The sequence below is a fragment of the Rhamphochromis sp. 'chilingali' genome (genome assembly GCF_963969265.1).
Source record: "Rhamphochromis sp. 'chilingali' genome assembly, chromosome: 22".
Taxonomy (NCBI): domain Eukaryota; kingdom Metazoa; phylum Chordata; class Actinopteri; order Cichliformes; family Cichlidae; genus Rhamphochromis; species Rhamphochromis sp. 'chilingali'.
The window spans coordinates 1,747,522-1,764,543 of record NC_137950.1 but is presented as its reverse complement, the minus strand read 5'-3'; the positions used below and the strand labels follow the sequence as shown (position 1 = coordinate 1,764,543).

At 45.4% G+C, this 17,022-nt stretch overlaps 1 protein-coding gene across 4 annotated transcripts in view; it reads right to left on the bottom strand.

Moving 5' to 3' along the window:
- Positions 1 to 723: 723 nt before the first annotated feature.
- Positions 724 to 17,022, bottom strand: part of LOC308390813 (V-type proton ATPase 116 kDa subunit a 1-like) — a 28,706-nt gene continuing 12,407 nt past the window's right edge. The window contains exons 17-22 of one of the 4 annotated variants that reach the window (XM_080873102.1): positions 15,431 to 15,538; positions 13,224 to 13,424; positions 10,704 to 10,721; positions 9,118 to 9,235; positions 8,814 to 8,985; positions 724 to 2,747 (exon numbers count right to left, since the gene is read on the bottom strand). In XM_080873102.1, the coding sequence (XP_080729228.1) occupies positions 2,654 to 2,747; positions 8,814 to 8,985; positions 9,118 to 9,235; positions 10,704 to 10,721; positions 13,224 to 13,424; positions 15,431 to 15,538 (711 nt within the window). In that variant the 3' untranslated portion in view covers positions 724 to 2,653. The remainder of the gene's footprint in view (positions 2,748 to 8,813; positions 8,986 to 9,117; positions 9,236 to 10,703; positions 10,722 to 13,223; positions 13,425 to 15,430; positions 15,539 to 17,022) is intronic. The other 3 variants (XM_080873104.1, XM_080873103.1, XM_080873105.1) reach the window with 3 other exon arrangements.

The window sequence follows — 17,022 nt, the reverse complement described above, 5'->3', positions numbered from 1 at the left end:
TGTGAATGGGTGTGAATAAGGCATGTTGCATCAAAGTTTCAGTGCTCGGGGAGAGTATAAGAATCAGGAGAAAAGAATGTTTCCTATGGGAAAGATTCATGGATGCAGTGAAGGACACGCAGAGGGCTGATGTGAGGAAGGAGGATGCTGGAACGGGGGAGATGGAGGCAGATGATGTGCTGTGGAGACGCCAAGAGGGAGCAGCTGAAAGAAGACGTTTTCCTTTAGAAAAAGCCTGCAGTGACATCTGTGGTCCGACAGCATGGAGGAACTTTATATACAGTCAACAAGTTGCCCTGCTGTGGTATGGTGGAACAAAAGCAAGGAATGAAGCTAATCATAAGGATCAACTTCTGTTCATCAGAGAGGAAAACACAAAAACTTGTGTGTAAAACAGACATTTCTACTCTCTAAGGTTTATGTGACTTTCTGGGAATGCTGGTTTTATTTTACAGAGAACTGATGGATCATTAGGATTTCTTATTTCCTATAAGATGCTGTGGAGCGCCTACGATTGCAGGTGAAGGCACCATGGTGATGTACCCCAACAGGAAGTTGTTAGTCTGGTTGAAAGGCGGAAACTAATCGGAAATCTATCACAATAAAGTGTTCGGACTTATCATCTATTTACAAAAGAACACACGCACACACACACACACACACACACACACACACACACACACACACACACACACACACACACACACACAGCATGAATCCCCAGGTGTCTGTTTATTATTAACACATTAACACTTTACACTTCTTGTCACTGTTCAACATCAACAGCACGTCTGATTTTTTTCTCATCCAAATGGAAACACGAGTTCATTACAGCACTTCAAATACACGTTCCCATAAAACTAAACACAGGGATGATGAAAATCCAGTTCAATAACAGCTGTGGTGATCAAACCAACATGAATGCCGACTAACGGCTGACTAAACCTTAAATCTCAGACATACTCAGGAGTTGGAGATGCTGGACGCTGATTTCAAACCATTAAATAAAAGGCTAAAGAAACAAAGGACAGTCCTGAAGTCTATATGTGATATTATCTTCCAAGCTTTGAAACAATCAGAGGTGACGGTACAGAGTTTGGACAGTTCCCTCTTTAACTGGTTTACAGCAGGAAACAGAGACGGAGCAGGTTACAGCCATACACTAATTCAAACCAAACATTCACTTTAAAAGCTGCAATGAGATTATGATTCTAATGCTGATATCACATTGTTAAAGATGCTTTAATCCTGGAATACGTGACCTGTGAAAACACTCATCACAGCTGAGGTGTTGTCACTGCAGGAGCAGGATCTTCAGTGGGTTCCCAGTGAAAACTCTCCCAATAATCACGGTCTGCGTGGAATCAGTCCTGAGAGTGCAACAGCTCGACTCACAGCAACAAACAGCTCAACGTGCTGTTTCATGTGCAACAACAGCCTTAGTTTGTGATCTAAACTCTCAAAGATGGAGACGTGCATGTGCATAAAGTCTCCTTTGATATGTGAGCATGTGTGACTGAACTGGCAAAGTATGTGACAATGCATCACAGGTGATGTACGGGGACTAAAAACAAATGCTTGTTTAAAAAGTTAGAATCAAACGGTGAGAACCTCGTCACTGTGTAAGATGGACACTTACAGGAATGATCACAGTTGTGATCGAGCAAAGAAACATCGCAAAATATCTGACAAAGCCGACTGGATGTTGTCTCACTGAGTCAAAGTTACAAAACCTACATTCTGTATTTCCAGTAAGCCAAAGCATTTATCATGAGATGTACCATGTGATAAGAGATCTGACATATGTACAGCGGAGTAGTGCTCCACCACTGGGGAACCAAATATTCATACAGAGCTTAATCAGTTTAAAATCATTTAGGGAGTAAATGAGCGATCGCAGCGCCGCCCGATGTTAGGGCCAGATTTAGTGCTAGTGTGAAACCTTCTGCTGGGGTTCACCAAAGAGGGCAAAGCTCCACGTTCACATACGAAGCTGCCATCAGATTATTTCAATGATTACCTGCAAAGAGCAACACAGACGACTGGAGCGAGGTGTGTCCTCACAGAAACAATACAGTGTAAGCACAGGTTTTACACACATCTGTGTGAAAGCAGCACAGCAGCTGATGAATGAGAGCAGGTGGGGCTCGGGTTCAGCTCGGGTGCAGCTCGGGTGGAGCTGGTCTCCAAGGATAGAAAGATGATCCAGGGAGCAGTGAGCTGTAAGCAGCATGTGAGAACTAATGACGACAGTCACACAGACAGACGACTTTATGTCCTTAAATCCAGCGAGACGCGATCATTTATTTACGTTTGATTGTATATAAACTTGTGGGCGACCGATGATGCACCTCTGCATACACGTAACTGCTGCATATGAAAATATTCTTTTGTTCAGCTTGATTTGACCTTTGTGAAAATGTTTGGACTGATTGTGTGATATCTGTGTTTCAGTCTAAATGCAAAGACCAGGTTTGTGGGTATAAGCCCAGGAGTACGCTTCACTTCACAGGGACTAAACTACAGCTCATACACAATAAAGCTTCACAAAGTGCCACCAGGGGGAGACAAAACACTGCACTGGGGCTCATGCACGGCCACACAAACACAGGACGGGATCACTGAAGACTGTGCTGGATGGGCCGAGGCCCGATCACTCGTCGAATCTTCCCTCCAGGATGCTCTCGAACGAGAAGGGGACAAACTTGAAGCCCTGGCCCGAGTAGAACTTGTTCTGGAACTCAACCCTGAAAGAAAAAGAGAGAAGACTGTTTGGTTAAATATCCACACAAGCATGTATGAAAGTTGTCCCGTTAAAGCCTTTTTAAACTAGTCAGAAGCTCCACATGTCTCCAGCATGTACACCCCAGAGCTGGTTCCTGCCGCTTGTTTTAGCCCCGCCCACAGAGGCTGTTTCTGTACTTGTGGCTTTAAATGAAACAAGCCGCTGCTGCCCACACCCTTTCCAGTGCTCTGCCTTTCCAGCCATTCCCAGCAACGGAAAAGAAGATAAAACTCAAATTGGGAGTTTGGATTGAACCTAAATGCAGACACAATGTTATTTATATAGCAACAGTGCACAGCAACAGTCATCTGAAACCCACAAGCAGCACTTTGTGATGTTGGTCAGTTACAGCAGGAGGAGGAAAGAAGTATTTATGTGTTATTATCAAAGCAACCTCAGTGGGAGGAGAGTGGACGAGAAGCGACCTGAGTTTTATTTGGGCTCTAAAGTCAGTGACAGTTTGGTCAGAGATGATGAATGACCCGACCAATCAGGTCCGAGGGCGTTCTCACAGCTACAGTTCGTTTACTTTGGTCCAAATCAGCTGATGAGTTTGTAAACTTGTAGCGTTGTAGTTGCACACTTCACTTCCTGCCTAGCTCCTGGAGTTTGTTTGGAGCCGTACCATTTTCACTTAGGGCTGTCCTCATTAATGTCTGTGTGTAGAGTTATTTTGAGCGGACAGCAAGTTGACACTGTTACACAAGCTGCACACTGACTACTTTACATTGTATCAAGTGTCATATCTTCAACGTTGTGATGAAAAGATATAACAAAATACTTTTTCTCACTTTTGTGAGATACAGCATGTACAAGGACGTTTAAATGGAGGAACACGCCCTCAGCTCATCCATTATTGAGACATTTATGATGAAGCAATCAGGTGCATCAATAAGCTGACAGCCAAAGCCATTGTTCCAGAGACAACTCCTTTTCCAAACATATTCTTCATGCACATCGGCTCTGTTTTAATCTGGGACCTTCTGGTGTGGTACCGGTACAATCGCTCCATTGCTCTGACTGTTGCAAACAGAACACACTGCAAAGAAGTCTAGAAACCTGCAGCACGTGTATTGTTTGACCTCAGAGCTTCAGAACATCACTTCTGTTCAGGACAAAAACAAGTGAGGATGATAAAATTCATCTGTCCGTGTGTGTGAGGCATTCCAGTAAACCTTCCCACACAGCCGCTGAATTATTCCCCGACCAGCAATGTGAAAAGGATGATCGTAAGTGTGTGTGTGTGTGTGTGTGTGTGTGTGTGTGTGTGTGTGTGTGTGTGTGTGTGCGCTCTACAGGCTTTAAAATAAAATGATGAAGCAGGTCAGTTCGAGACTTCATGTGTCTGATACTTGGAGTTTAAAGCATTTAAAGCACATGATTGTGAAATAAAACTGCTAGAAGGACCTGACGGTTCACTCCGTGTGACTCACCTCATTACAGTCTGTCACGGGCTGACTCAGTATCCAACCAGCCGCTGTGTTTTTTCCACAGTTAGGATTCTGAAAGCCTCCGGCCCTGACAACCCGTGATGACTTCATTTAAGAGGAAAAGCTAAGATGGTTGCTGGCCTCGGTCAGCGAGGGAGTGCCCAGGAATGTTTCCCGGCTGTGGCAAATATTTGGCCTTCCAGAGATGTGAGAGGGCAACACTTAAACAGAGGAAAGAAACGAGCGCTCCTCTCATCTGCCTCGCCACGCTGCCGTGGAAACAGATTCCTGAGCCTAACGTGCGCGACGCTTTATGGACTGTGGTGTGTTTGTGCAGACAGCTCATCAGAATGTGTGTGTGAGGCGTGAACAGCTCAGGGGAACATGGAGGCTCACTTTGAACATCATCATTTCCACTCAGTCACTCAGCTGTGTGAAAAATACTCCGGTGCTCCTTCTGAAGCTTACAGAGGTGTGCTGAGCGACACACTGACGCTTCATGAACCTTCACTGTGTGTCCCTGTGGGTGATTGAATAAGAAATATCTGAAGTTGCTCCAGACTTAGATACGAACAAAAGTGATGTACAGACACGGCCCAGGATGCAGGAGAAACACAACACATCACAAACACCAAACCTCTGACTTGTTCATCGCCCGTCCAACACTAACTGTGGCTGAGCGTGGGGAGGTCGATCCAACGTTAAATCCACACTTTCACATTCAGCTCTCTTCCACAACCATCTCCTGCTTCTTCCTTCTCCCATCTGTGGATAAAACCCTGAGATACTTGAACTCCTTCACTTGGGGCAGCAAATCCACTCGGTGGGCGGTCGACTGAGGACCACAGCCTCACTAGTGCTAACGCAGTACTCGGGTGTGAACCGCCCACTGTGACCAAGAGGTCATCAGTCAACAGAAGCACCCGTCTGAAACAAGTCCGACTCACTGCAGGACACCACACACACTGCAGACAGCAGACAGCATAGTTTGAGGAACTTTCAGCAGATGCTGTGACGTTACTGTCAACCCTTCTGGGGATGATACTCGTGCACGACCGCCTTAAACACCTAAAGTAACTGAACATCATGATGTGTACCGTTCAGACATGCTGGGAAACAACGCGTTTCTGTCACGTATCCTGCTGAACAAACTCTCCGTGTACGAGTCGCGCAGCTCTCACAGATCATGTCGCGACTGAAAAGCCAGAAGTGCCAACTTTGTAAGAAACATTCATTGTTGATGGACGAGGTCCAACAGATACCTTTGCCATACCATACCTTTGCTATAACAGGTCACATGAGCCAGACACACACACACACACACACACACACACACACACACACACACACACACACACACAGTGACCAGCCTACATGCTTAGATTATGGGGATGACATCATTATTGGAGGCTGCCAGTGCTGCCCCTCAGCCTATGGACGCAGCTATGGTACGAATTTGAAAATCCTCAGTGGTTTTCAGAGAAGTTGACCTTTGACCTCATTAGGTCGTCGGGATTCAAAGTTGTCCCGTCACCTTCTTCTTAAGCTGTCATATTCACTTCAGGCTGCGCTCAGCAGGGGGTCGCCATGGTGAGTGCCCCATGTGTGCGGTACACAGGTAGGACTAGACAACACAAACTGAAGGACTGTTCAGAGTGTGGATGTAACACAGCTGTGCTGGAGCAGCGTCCACCTCAGCTTCTTATACAAATCAGCCTGAGAGGAAAGGCTGAGCATTACCACTGTGCCTCCATCCAACAAAAACACACAGGCCATCCTCTCTGAACAATGACGTAAACTCTGTGTGAAAGCAGACGTGAAGGATTAAAGAAAATAAACACAAAGCTTTCACAGAGCGTTCAACTCTGCCAGCCTGAGCGGTGCTGTGGTTCGTTTGTAGACAGCCCATAAACGACTCTGTAAAGCTACCAGCTCAAACACCAACTGTAGTGCCAGTGTGTTACCCTGTGAGTTTTGCCACTTGCTACCAGGACTTCTACCCGACACGAGACAGTAATGTAAATTTCATCATTAGACGACGAGTTAAAGTTATCGTGCTGTCGTCTGTAAGTCTGACAGTTTTGTGCGACTCTTCCGACTCGTCCACGGAGCCACCTCACTAAAACGCACCAGAGCCTCCAGCAAGCAGACGTCAGTGAGCATGACAGGAAAGACTAATCGGCCACAGCTGTCCAACACTACAGTCCCCACATTACAATACATGCTATCACAGAGTACAGGTGAGCATCCACACTGTGCCCAGAGAGGATGCAATGAAACGCTGCGGCGGACAAACGGAGTTCTTACAAAACACATGAGGAAACCTAAGTGGTGCGCCTCAGAGGTGCTTCCTGCTGCGCCCGCTCTACTCGACAGGACAAGACGTTCTGGAGACACCGGTGTCCATTTCCCTTTAGTCACAGCTAATGATCATGGTTTCATGTCATGTGCTCTGTACTGGATCATCTGTCACTTCCACCACCTCCTCATAGGCCTCTGCAATATCCTGTGATTTTCAAAATAAACGTCCGGAGCCGCATGCGGCTCTTTAGTCCTTACAGTGCGGCTCCGCGTGGTTTGGGAAAATAAATTAGAAGTGTTTAGATGAAGTGTATTTTATTTATATTAGTTCTTTTTTAACTTGTAGTTCTAAATTGGAAGATTATTGTGATATTGAAATATAAAAATAAAATTCTATTATTTTTTTCATCGCTCAAAATAAGCGTCACACTCGTGGAAGCTGAAACGGCGTGCATTTATCGAGACTTTCAGCCCCACGTAGGCCAGTTATGGACCTTCGGATCCACATTATGTCAGCAGCTCCACCGTGAACTATGTTAAAACAAACACGCTCACGCCCCACAGACGACAGCTTACAGTCCTGTAGAGATAAAGTGACTTCGTACAGCCCCGACCTGCAGACGCTGTGCGCAGAGGTTCAGGAGCAGAAGTCCCGTTGTAAACATATCACAGCAGACCCGACGATGTTTGCATGAACGCGCTTTTCAGCATCTCTTTATTGACCACCTTACACACAGTTGCTGACGCACACAGCCGGCTGTAGCTTTGCAGCTCACAGCCCCACACATACCACCAGACGTTAAGGCGGCGAGGCGTGATTGCGGGTGCAGCTCAGGTGTGTCCGCCTCCCCTGCAGCGGCGCTGCAGACCACGCAGTTTTTGTTTGCTGGATTATTTTAGTTCAGCTTTTGTTGTATTTCTTTAAGAGTTCAAAATGTGTTCATTACATGAATAAAATGTAGTTTTCTCTGTAGCACTTCATGGAGTTCATAATAAATTCATCTACGTATTTTATATTCTTTACATTTGATCTTTTACATTGTGTATAATGTCTGTTGACTATATTGTTTATTTTAATATTCGTGTACAGCGCTTTGTGACTGCCTGTCTGTGAAAAGCGCTTAATAAATAAACTTTTACTTACTTTAGTTGTTCACACAAAGCATAAAGGTAAAAATCAATATATACAGTGTTATCTTCATTTTAGATGTCAACAAGTATTTGCGGCTCCCAGTGTTTTCTTTTGCGTGGAAACCGGCTCCAAATGGCTCTTTGGGTGCTAAAGGTTGCCGACCCCTGACCTAAGCAATCATAGACGTGTGCTGCAGCGTGCAGCTGCCAGCCAAAGCACGATTACACTGCACAGCTGAAAAATTTCACTGCTGTGTAATGTTTGACATTTGCTGTATGTCAGTGTAGTTGGATTAGCAGGGCGGAGTGCGTGCTGGGAGGCGATGGAGCTGGAAGGTGTGTAAGGTCCTCTGGAGTTCGGTATGATAACAGTTCAGTAAACCAGTTTGAGAAGGTCCGATTCTGCTGGAATTCCTCATGAGCTTTGGCAAAAGTACCCGTGTGTGTGTGTGTGTGTATGTGTGTGTGTGTGTGTGTGTGTGTGTGTGTGTGTGTGTGTGTGTGTGTGTGTGTGTGTGTGTGTGCGCGCGCGTGGGTATTAACATGTTCATGTGGACCACAAATTGGTGGTTTACTATGCTTGTGGGGACAAACAGCCCTTGTGGGGACCAGGATTTGTTTGAAGGCATTTTTGAGACTCAAAATGTGGTTTTAGTGTCAGGGTTACAATTAGGTTATGGAAAGGTTCAGGGTCAGGCATTCATTTTTAATGGTTAGGGTACGCGGCTAGGGAAACCATTATGTCAATGAGATGCTATAAACACACACACACACACTCATGTGTTTGTTTTCCATCAGTGCGGGACTGTTTAGACCTGAAGACAGTTTACTTTCTGCTTTCACGTGCGATGCATGGAGCTGCCTGTGAGTGGATATTTTCTGCAGTCAGAGTAATCATCTGACAAAAGCTCAAACGTGTCTCTGACCTCATGTGTGTCCTCCCTGCTCGTAGCAAACACATCAAAATAAGGCTTTTATGCAAACACTGAATACAAATTTGCTTCCTTGAAAAAGTTACAGTTCAGTATTGAATATTACATAAAACAAAAACTGGACACTGTGCCTGTCACACCGACACAGAGGGGAGCTTCCCTGGTCCAGATCACAAAGTGACTCTGACACCCCGTCACAGATACTCTGTATTTGCGTGTAAGTGTGACTCTAACCAGTGCAGACGCAGGGCATGCAGGAAGGCTGACAGCCCCTCCATCACGAGCAGGATGGCGACTGTTAGCACGGCGAAGAATGCGAAGATGATGGCCAGGCCGAAGAACCCGCCCCCGCTCCTGGATGAGAGGCCGAGGTGCATCACCATGGACCAGAGCACCTCCGAGAGCTCTGTGCAAACAGTCGTGACAACAAGGTTTACAGTGAATATCCAGCAGTAAACAACATTACTCAACATAGTTCTGTTTCTCTGAATGTTTATGATCATCAACAACACAAAGCTGTGTGAGAGTCGCTACTAACGTGCATGAGCCAGGCTGAGGGCCCACAGGCGCAGGTAAGAGGCTGTGTTGGAGATGCACCCCAGGCAGTACTCTATGGTGTGGATAGCCTGGTGGACAGCTACATCGCCGAAATCAAACTGTAGTGAGAGAAGGAACAGCGTGAGCACAGGAGTGTGTACATGCAGGAGGTGTGACCATAAAATCGAACCAAACATTGGCCCAGTTTCTCTTCAGATTAACTTCAGGTCACTTCCTGAACGTGTTCACGTGTGCTCTCACAGCAGATGTAAACTCCTGTTTTCAGCAGGCTTCAGGACTTCTTAGTTGGAGAATCCATCAGGTTAGAAGTGTATGTAGCCCCATACAAATAAGCCTGTCTTCATGATGATGACGAACTCTCTGACCACACCTTGTTCTCTGGATCAATGTTGAACATGTTTCATTGTTTAGAATCTGAGATGTAGTTTAGGAAGCAGAGCATGCTGCAGGGTAACCTTTGTTTATGTAGGAGGAAGCCCTCACACATGCTGTGTAGCATAACTCAGCGAGCATGCTAATCCAGAGAGCTGGGAAACAGCTACTTCTGCTGCTGACAAGCTGCTTTGACCTTTGACCTCTGCCTGTGACTTCTCTCATCAGCTTTAAAACAAAGAGCAGAGAAGTTTCTTCATCCACTGCCAGATCACAGCTCAGGGAGGTGTTTGTTTATTGTAAAGCCCGCGCACTTCCTCCATTTTCTCCATCCTGGAGCGAGGCTAGCCTTTCCTGTGTGGAGCGAGCAGGGAGGGGGAAACATGGCAGTCAAACGCTCCGTGTAGCTTTTGTTCGGTTTTGCTTGGCGCTGATCTGGTTTCCTCTTTCCATGCTCCCCTTTTGTCTTTGGATCAGACAAATGGAGTTCATGGAAGCAGGAGTCATTGTTCCCATTCAAAGGATCACTAATGAAAAACAGAAGTATGAATACGAGCATGCCATAATGGCACAAAACACTGAGGCCAATGACTGAATTGGAAACATTTCCGCTGATAGTGGAAACAAAAGGTAGACTTCTGCTCAGGTGACAGCTTGAAATTTGGGCTGTACCTGACTGACTATGGACGCAGCTTTAGGGGCGAAACGGTGAGACGGGGGCAACAACTCCGGTTGTGCAGAAGTACAACTAGATGGATTTTAGTGAAAACTGACCCTTGACCTGTTGCTCTTTGATCTGGTCACAAAGTAACAACTGTTGCTTCATCTTTTCCCAGTTACTGGATATCTGAACACGTTCTGCGTTTTTCCATAATGATGACTGTGGCTCTGGATGAAGAGCAGGTCATCTCCTCATTGGAAGGCTGGTGGTTTGATCCCTGCCTGCTCCAGTCTGCACACCAAGTATCCTTATAAAGTGCTTTAGAATAGAAAAGCTCTATATACGAACTCAACACACCTGTCACAGGGCGAGAGGCTTTTTCACTCTGTCATGCAAACAAACATGTACCTTCATTCATGCATGCCTGGCAGTTCAGGATTAAAGCACATTTAAACAATTCAAACATGACAAAAACCAAATGAAGCAAGCCAGCATTCAGACATGCTCAGGAAACGTTAAACTCTGAATCTTACCGGCTCTTCCTCTGAGTGCTTGAAAGTAAGCAAAGGTGAAAGGTCAGTGGTGCGATCCACAATCAAATCTTTCAGAAGTTTTCATCACCCAGATTTAATGGGACATGATCCAAGCGAGGACGTGTGTGGAACTCATCAATAAGATGTCTCGCTCTGTAACCCGTACACAATCATTCAGTTCTGTCATGTTTATGATGTGAATGATGTGAATAAGAGCTCAGGTTTGTTCCCAGAATGCTTAGGTCTCATACACAACTGTTATTCTGTGCAGGTTTTTAAAAAGTGACGAGTCCCTGTAGTGTAAACTAAAATTCTGATGTTACAGTCATGGTAAAAAGAAACGACACCTCTAACATCCCTGAAGCCCACCTCAGTGAAGAGCACGGGACACGCTGCACCATGTCATCACTCATTTAACCTGAAACACTCTTCTTCCCACTTCATGCACAGATGTCTGAAGGTCCCACCACAGCATGTCAGTCACTGACTGGGCCATTACGACACCTCCAACTCCTGCTGACCCCGTGTCAACCGAGCTTCAGCCGTCAGACAGGTGACACCTCACCTGACGCTATAATACTTTGGTATACGAAGACGTTTATGGTCAAGTCCTTCGCTGTGAGATGCTCAGGCTGCAGAACAAGCTTTATGTTTTTTTGCCGTCTCTCTGAGCATTGCACGGACTTCCACTTTTAGGAAGACTGTGGCTTTGTGTTAACATACAGCGTAAAGCTTGAAGGCCAAGTTCTGCTTCGCAGAGGTGGTCACACCTGCTGCTACTTAACCTGCTAAAGGCTGAACTTCCTCCACTCACTGCTTCTGCAATTTAGCTTCATTCTTGTCAAATAATGACACGGTGTAATATGTCACATGCTGTTGGTCGTCTGAGGTTGTGTTTACCTGCTAAGGCCAGATGATTCTGTATTATGTGGTGACTAGGGCGGCTCGATTATGGCAAAAATGATAATCACGATTATTTTCACTGACATTGAGATCTCGATTATTTGACGATATTTATTTAACAATAACAACGTGTTGAATAATGACTTTAAAGATTGTCAAAAAATAATATAAATAGTGCAAATACTGATAACAGTGCAAATGTTTGCAATATAAGAAATAAATGAAAAATGTAAACATCTGTTTAGTGAACTTTGCAGTGTTGCTCTGTGGTGCAGCTACGACACCGTAGCAAAGTTTACACACTGTGTCTACTTGATCCACGTCTGACTGAACCCATAATGTTTCCACACCACTGAAGTTTTTTACCTCTTTTCAACCAACGGCAGCCACTCTCCTCTCCAAATAACTTCTGCTTAGCTTTCCGAGCTGCCTCTTAATCAGCGGTCCCCAACCCCCGGGCCTCGGACTGGTACCGGTCCGTGAGTCGTTTGGTTTCGGGCCGCGAGAGTTGAGGCTCAGGTGTGAAATGTCTGGTTTTCAGGGTTTTTATCGGTTTTCAGCGTTATTTTGTTATCGTCTTTATCGTTTACTCGGTTTTCCTGGGTCTTTTCAGGGCGTTATGAATAAATTTTCTTTTTTTCGGTACCGGTACTAGTTTTATTTTGTTGTATTTATCCGCGACACCTTAAAGGCCGGTCCACACGGAGCAGCGCGAGAGTAAAGCACGAGGGAGGGGCTAATAATCGGCTCAGTCATTTTTAATGATCGTTGAAAGCCCAGATCGTAATCGAGATTAAAATTCGATTAATTGAGCAGCCCTAGTGGTGATGTGTAAAACCTTTAAAGTGGGTGTCCTGTCTTCTTACCATGACTCAGTTTTTAACAGGAACCTCCCCTCTTGTGTTTCCTGTCTGAGCCACAGTGGAGTGACGCATTGATATGCAGAACCAGCTTCCACACCACTTCAACTTTAACTCGACTTCAGGGATGTGAGAGTTGCATCGCATGGACCCACTGTGCTTTTCCACACGGTTCACAGGTTTGATTCTCATATTAAATCGTCAGGATCTGGAAGTAATCCTTCTAAGGAAGCCAGACGGATCTCCAGAGAAAGTCCCAGAACATTACATATTTACTTTGTGAATGGATGATAAATGCAGCCTTGCTAACTGTGCAGTGTAAGTCATCACGACAAAAACACTCAAGATTTATTATGAAGAGAAGCCAGAGACACCCGACCCCTGTGTCACTGACTGAAACAAAGGGGGTGGTTCTCGTTCATATTTATGTTCCTGAAATGGAAAAGCCATCTTTTTTCATTTGCTGTGATCACGTCACTGTAATATCTCTATAAAGGGATATTAGTGTGTTTATTTCAGTCCATTTGCACCTGAAATAAGCAGCCATTGCTCTATATGTCCTATCTGAAACATGGAGCTGCAACATTTTGTGCTTTGTGACCTCTGGGCATCTGTGGGAGCCCAGGGAATAGTCAGAGCCCATATGACGCTGAAAGCATCATTCACATCACAATCCTACTAAAATATATATTCGAAACAGAAACCAATTCAAAGCAGAATCTGAGAGAGGACAGAATGTGGCAGTGATGAGACTCACCTCATCGCCTTCTTCTGAGTGCTGGGAGAGCTGGTCGTGGTCCATGATGCCAGCTTCGTCTTCTGTGGGCCCGTTGCCCACCCGCACCCCTCCAAACTTCTGCGTGCCCTGTTGAGTGAGTCCGGTGCATGATGAGGACACGCCTGTTTGCTCTAAAGACTGCTCTAGATTCTCTGCAGGGGTTTCTTCCCTCTTCTGTGACTAGATACAAAAGCCACAAGAGCTGTGTCGAGCTTAAAGCAAGCCTTAGGATGATGCTTCCTTCTTAATTTACTCCAATTTGTAAATCAGGACACCCACAAACCGAGAAAAATAGATATATTTACCACCTTATCAAGTATAATGGTTCAAATTTCAATAAGCAATCGTTCACTGGAGAGCAAAATAGTCTCACTGGTTCAATCACAGCTGAGCACAAAGACCTGAAGACCCGTCCAGCTAACAGCTGTACAGCTCCCAGATCTCATCATCATTCGTGTGAGATTTACAACTGCTGGGAAACAAATACTGAAGCATGGCTAAAAGCGTTTTTGTGACCTTGAAGTAATCTTAAATTTGAAAAGCAAAACCTGCAGTTTCACCATGTGTCCAAAGGCTGTGTGTGATAATATCAGCTAGCTGTAACACAGCTAACCTACATGAATTTGGGAAGGTGGTTTAATGTGACAGCACAGTCACCTGGCAGCAAGGTTGTGGGTTTGAATCCACTGGTGCCTTCAGTTTATAGGCTCTCCCTGTCCTCCCACTGTCCAAAGGAGGCGTGTTAGCTTTATAAGTGATTTTAAACTGGCTGTCTGTGTCAGCCCTTTGAGAGCTTGGCAAACCTCGTGGCCTCTGGGTCAAGAGGAAAACTACGGTGTCATTTGATGGTTGGGATTTTCTCTGAACGATTGTCTTTCCCTCACAATATAACGATATAAAAAACTGAATTGAACAATGGGGCTGGAATCATTACTGTGACAGCTGTGTTCTGCTGATAATGACCACAGTTTTCCACTAATGGTCAAATGTCCCTTTGACCAGACAGGCCTGATGGGAAAAAGTCCTTCTTGTGGCTAATTTGACCAAATTAACTGAAGCATCAGAAAAGAGCTGCAGAGACAGTCAATTTTCTGATGAGCTACTCAGTTTGGATCATTTTGGCTCGTGCAAAACAAACAAACAGTGAATTATCTGTCAGAAAGCAGAGTTATCCACAGCGTGTGACTCACAGTCATTAGCGAGCGTTCAGACTCACGCCACACTCGGCCTGTCACGTCCACTTTGAATGGCGACAGTGAAAACACTTAGTCTGACACTTCATAACTGGGTTCACAGCCCAATGACATCAGTCTTTATGATCTATGATTGCAGCCAGCTGGCTAATCTTTTCTCGTTTGCTTAAGTAGTCCCAAGTGTTTGTTTTGCCCTCTTCAGACAGTTTGTGCTGTGCTGCTGTGCTGAGAGCTGACTGTTTGTTGGTGTTAATAAATAGAAACTCCTTTTCTAAACTAATGTTTGCCATAGTGTTGCTTATTGGCCGTCTTCTCCCAGAAGAGAAGCATTCAGGCAAAGTACTGTGTAGTGAAAAACAACCCTGCTCCTAAACATAGAAATCAGTACAAACTCAGCCAGTTAGGTCTGTTCAGACAATGTTGATAAAAACCTTTAAATACATGCAGAAAGTTGCATAGTCCACAGTCACCTCTCTTACAACGTGTGAGCATGTATAACTCTGCTAAAGCTCATCTGCTCGACATGCAAAGATCAGGCCCCACATGTCACAAAGCTACGAGTTATAAAGAGTCTTTGTGAGGTTTTAACTCTGCTGATCTTCAGTGAATGAGATCCATAACCAGTGAGAGATATGAAAGCTCCAGGTGGCATATCTACCAAGGTAGCACTCGGTAATGGTCGTCATCATTTTGGATAGAAAACTGCCAAATATACAGTTAAGACAACTGAATCAAAGTATCATCGAATTTTAGGGTGTCCTTTGTCTGTGAAGTAGTTATCGTACATTTCTCGCTAAAATATCAACGTTTCCAAAGCTGGCTTTAAGCAGTTTTCATGGCAGCACAACCAACCACGTTACACAATACAATGTGCATTGAAATGAATGACAGGAGTAAGAAAACAAAAGGTTATATCAAAGGTTATAACTTAACAGTAACTTAACAGTAATGAAAGATAGAAGTAGGGTTCTAGTTGTGGTCAGATGCACATACCAGGTGCTTTTTCCACAGGTGCTGACGCCGAAGCACCATAGTTTTCACAATCAGCATACAGGGAACACATGCAAGGGCAATCAGCACCAACAAAACCTGGATCGCCACCTAAAGATTCAAAGAGAGAGGTTAATTAAGAAATGAGCATTGTACAAACAGGTCTTGGTCTAAAACAGTACCTCAAACTGTAAATACAGAGCACAACATAATAGATTGTCTGTTGCATCTAAACACTGACAATGAAACCCACAAGACTTCAAAATACGAGCTCTGCTGTGCTTTAAAAACCTAACATGCTCTAATCGATCACATGTAACTAAAAATAACAGAAAAACTACAACTGCTGCCAGATCTTCACCTTCATCTTGCAACAAGAACTGATAACTAACGAACAACTAATGTTGTTAAACAACAGCTTGTAGTGGCAGACATCCAAGAAAGGGTCTCCAGTATGAAGAGTTGGACAGCACCAGGCCCCGACATGGTTCACGCCTACTGGCTGAAGAAGCTGACTGCACTCCACGAGCGACTGGCAGCACAAATGAACCAGCTGCTAGTTGATGAGAGACACCCGGAATGGCTAACCGAAGGCCGGACAGTCCTGATCCTCAAGGACCCCCAGAAGGGACCGGTCCCATCCAACTACCGACCAATAACCTGCCTCAGCACCACGTGGAAGCTCCTGTCAGGCATCATAGCAGCTAAGATGAACAGGCACACGGGTCAATACATGAGCAAGGCACAGAAAGGGCCAAGAATACCAGAGGCGCAAAACACCAGCTACTGGTCGACTGAGCAGTCAGCCGAGACCAACCTGTGCACTGCCTGGACTGATTACAAGGAGGCCTATGACTCAATGCCCCACACCTGGATCCTGGAATGCCGAGAACGGTACAAGATCAACAGGACCCTGAGAGCCTTCGTCAGGAACTCAATGGGGATGTGGCAGGCAACACTGGAGGCCAACCTCAAGCCCATAGCACAAGTCAGCATCAAGTGCGGGATCTGCCAAGGAGATGCTCCTCAGGCAGCAGAAACCTAAGAAAGAGGAGGGAGACTAGGAACCATCATGGAAGGACAGGCCCCTGCACGGTATGTACCACCGGCAGATAGAGGAGGTGGCTGATATCCAGAAATCCTACCAGTGGCTGGACAAAGCTGGACTGAAAGACAGCACAGAGGCACTAATCATGGCAGCACAGGAACAAGCTCTGAGTACAAGATCCATAGAGGCTGGGGTCAATCACACCAGGCAAGACCCCAGGTGCAGGCTGTGTAAAGATGAGACAATCCAGCACATAACAGCAGGGTGCAAGATGCTAGCAGGCAAGGCATACATGGAACGCCATAACCAAGTGGCCGGCATAATGTACAGGAACATCTGTGCCGAGTATAACCTGGAAGTCCCGAGGTCAAAATGGGAGATGCCCCCAAGGGTGGTGGAGAATGACCGAGCTAAGATCCTGTGGGACTTCCAGATACAGACGGACAAAATGGTGGTGGCTAACCAACCGGACATAGTGGTGGTAGACAAACAGAAGAAGACGGCCGTAGTGATCGATGTAGCGGTTCCGAATGACAGCAACATCAGG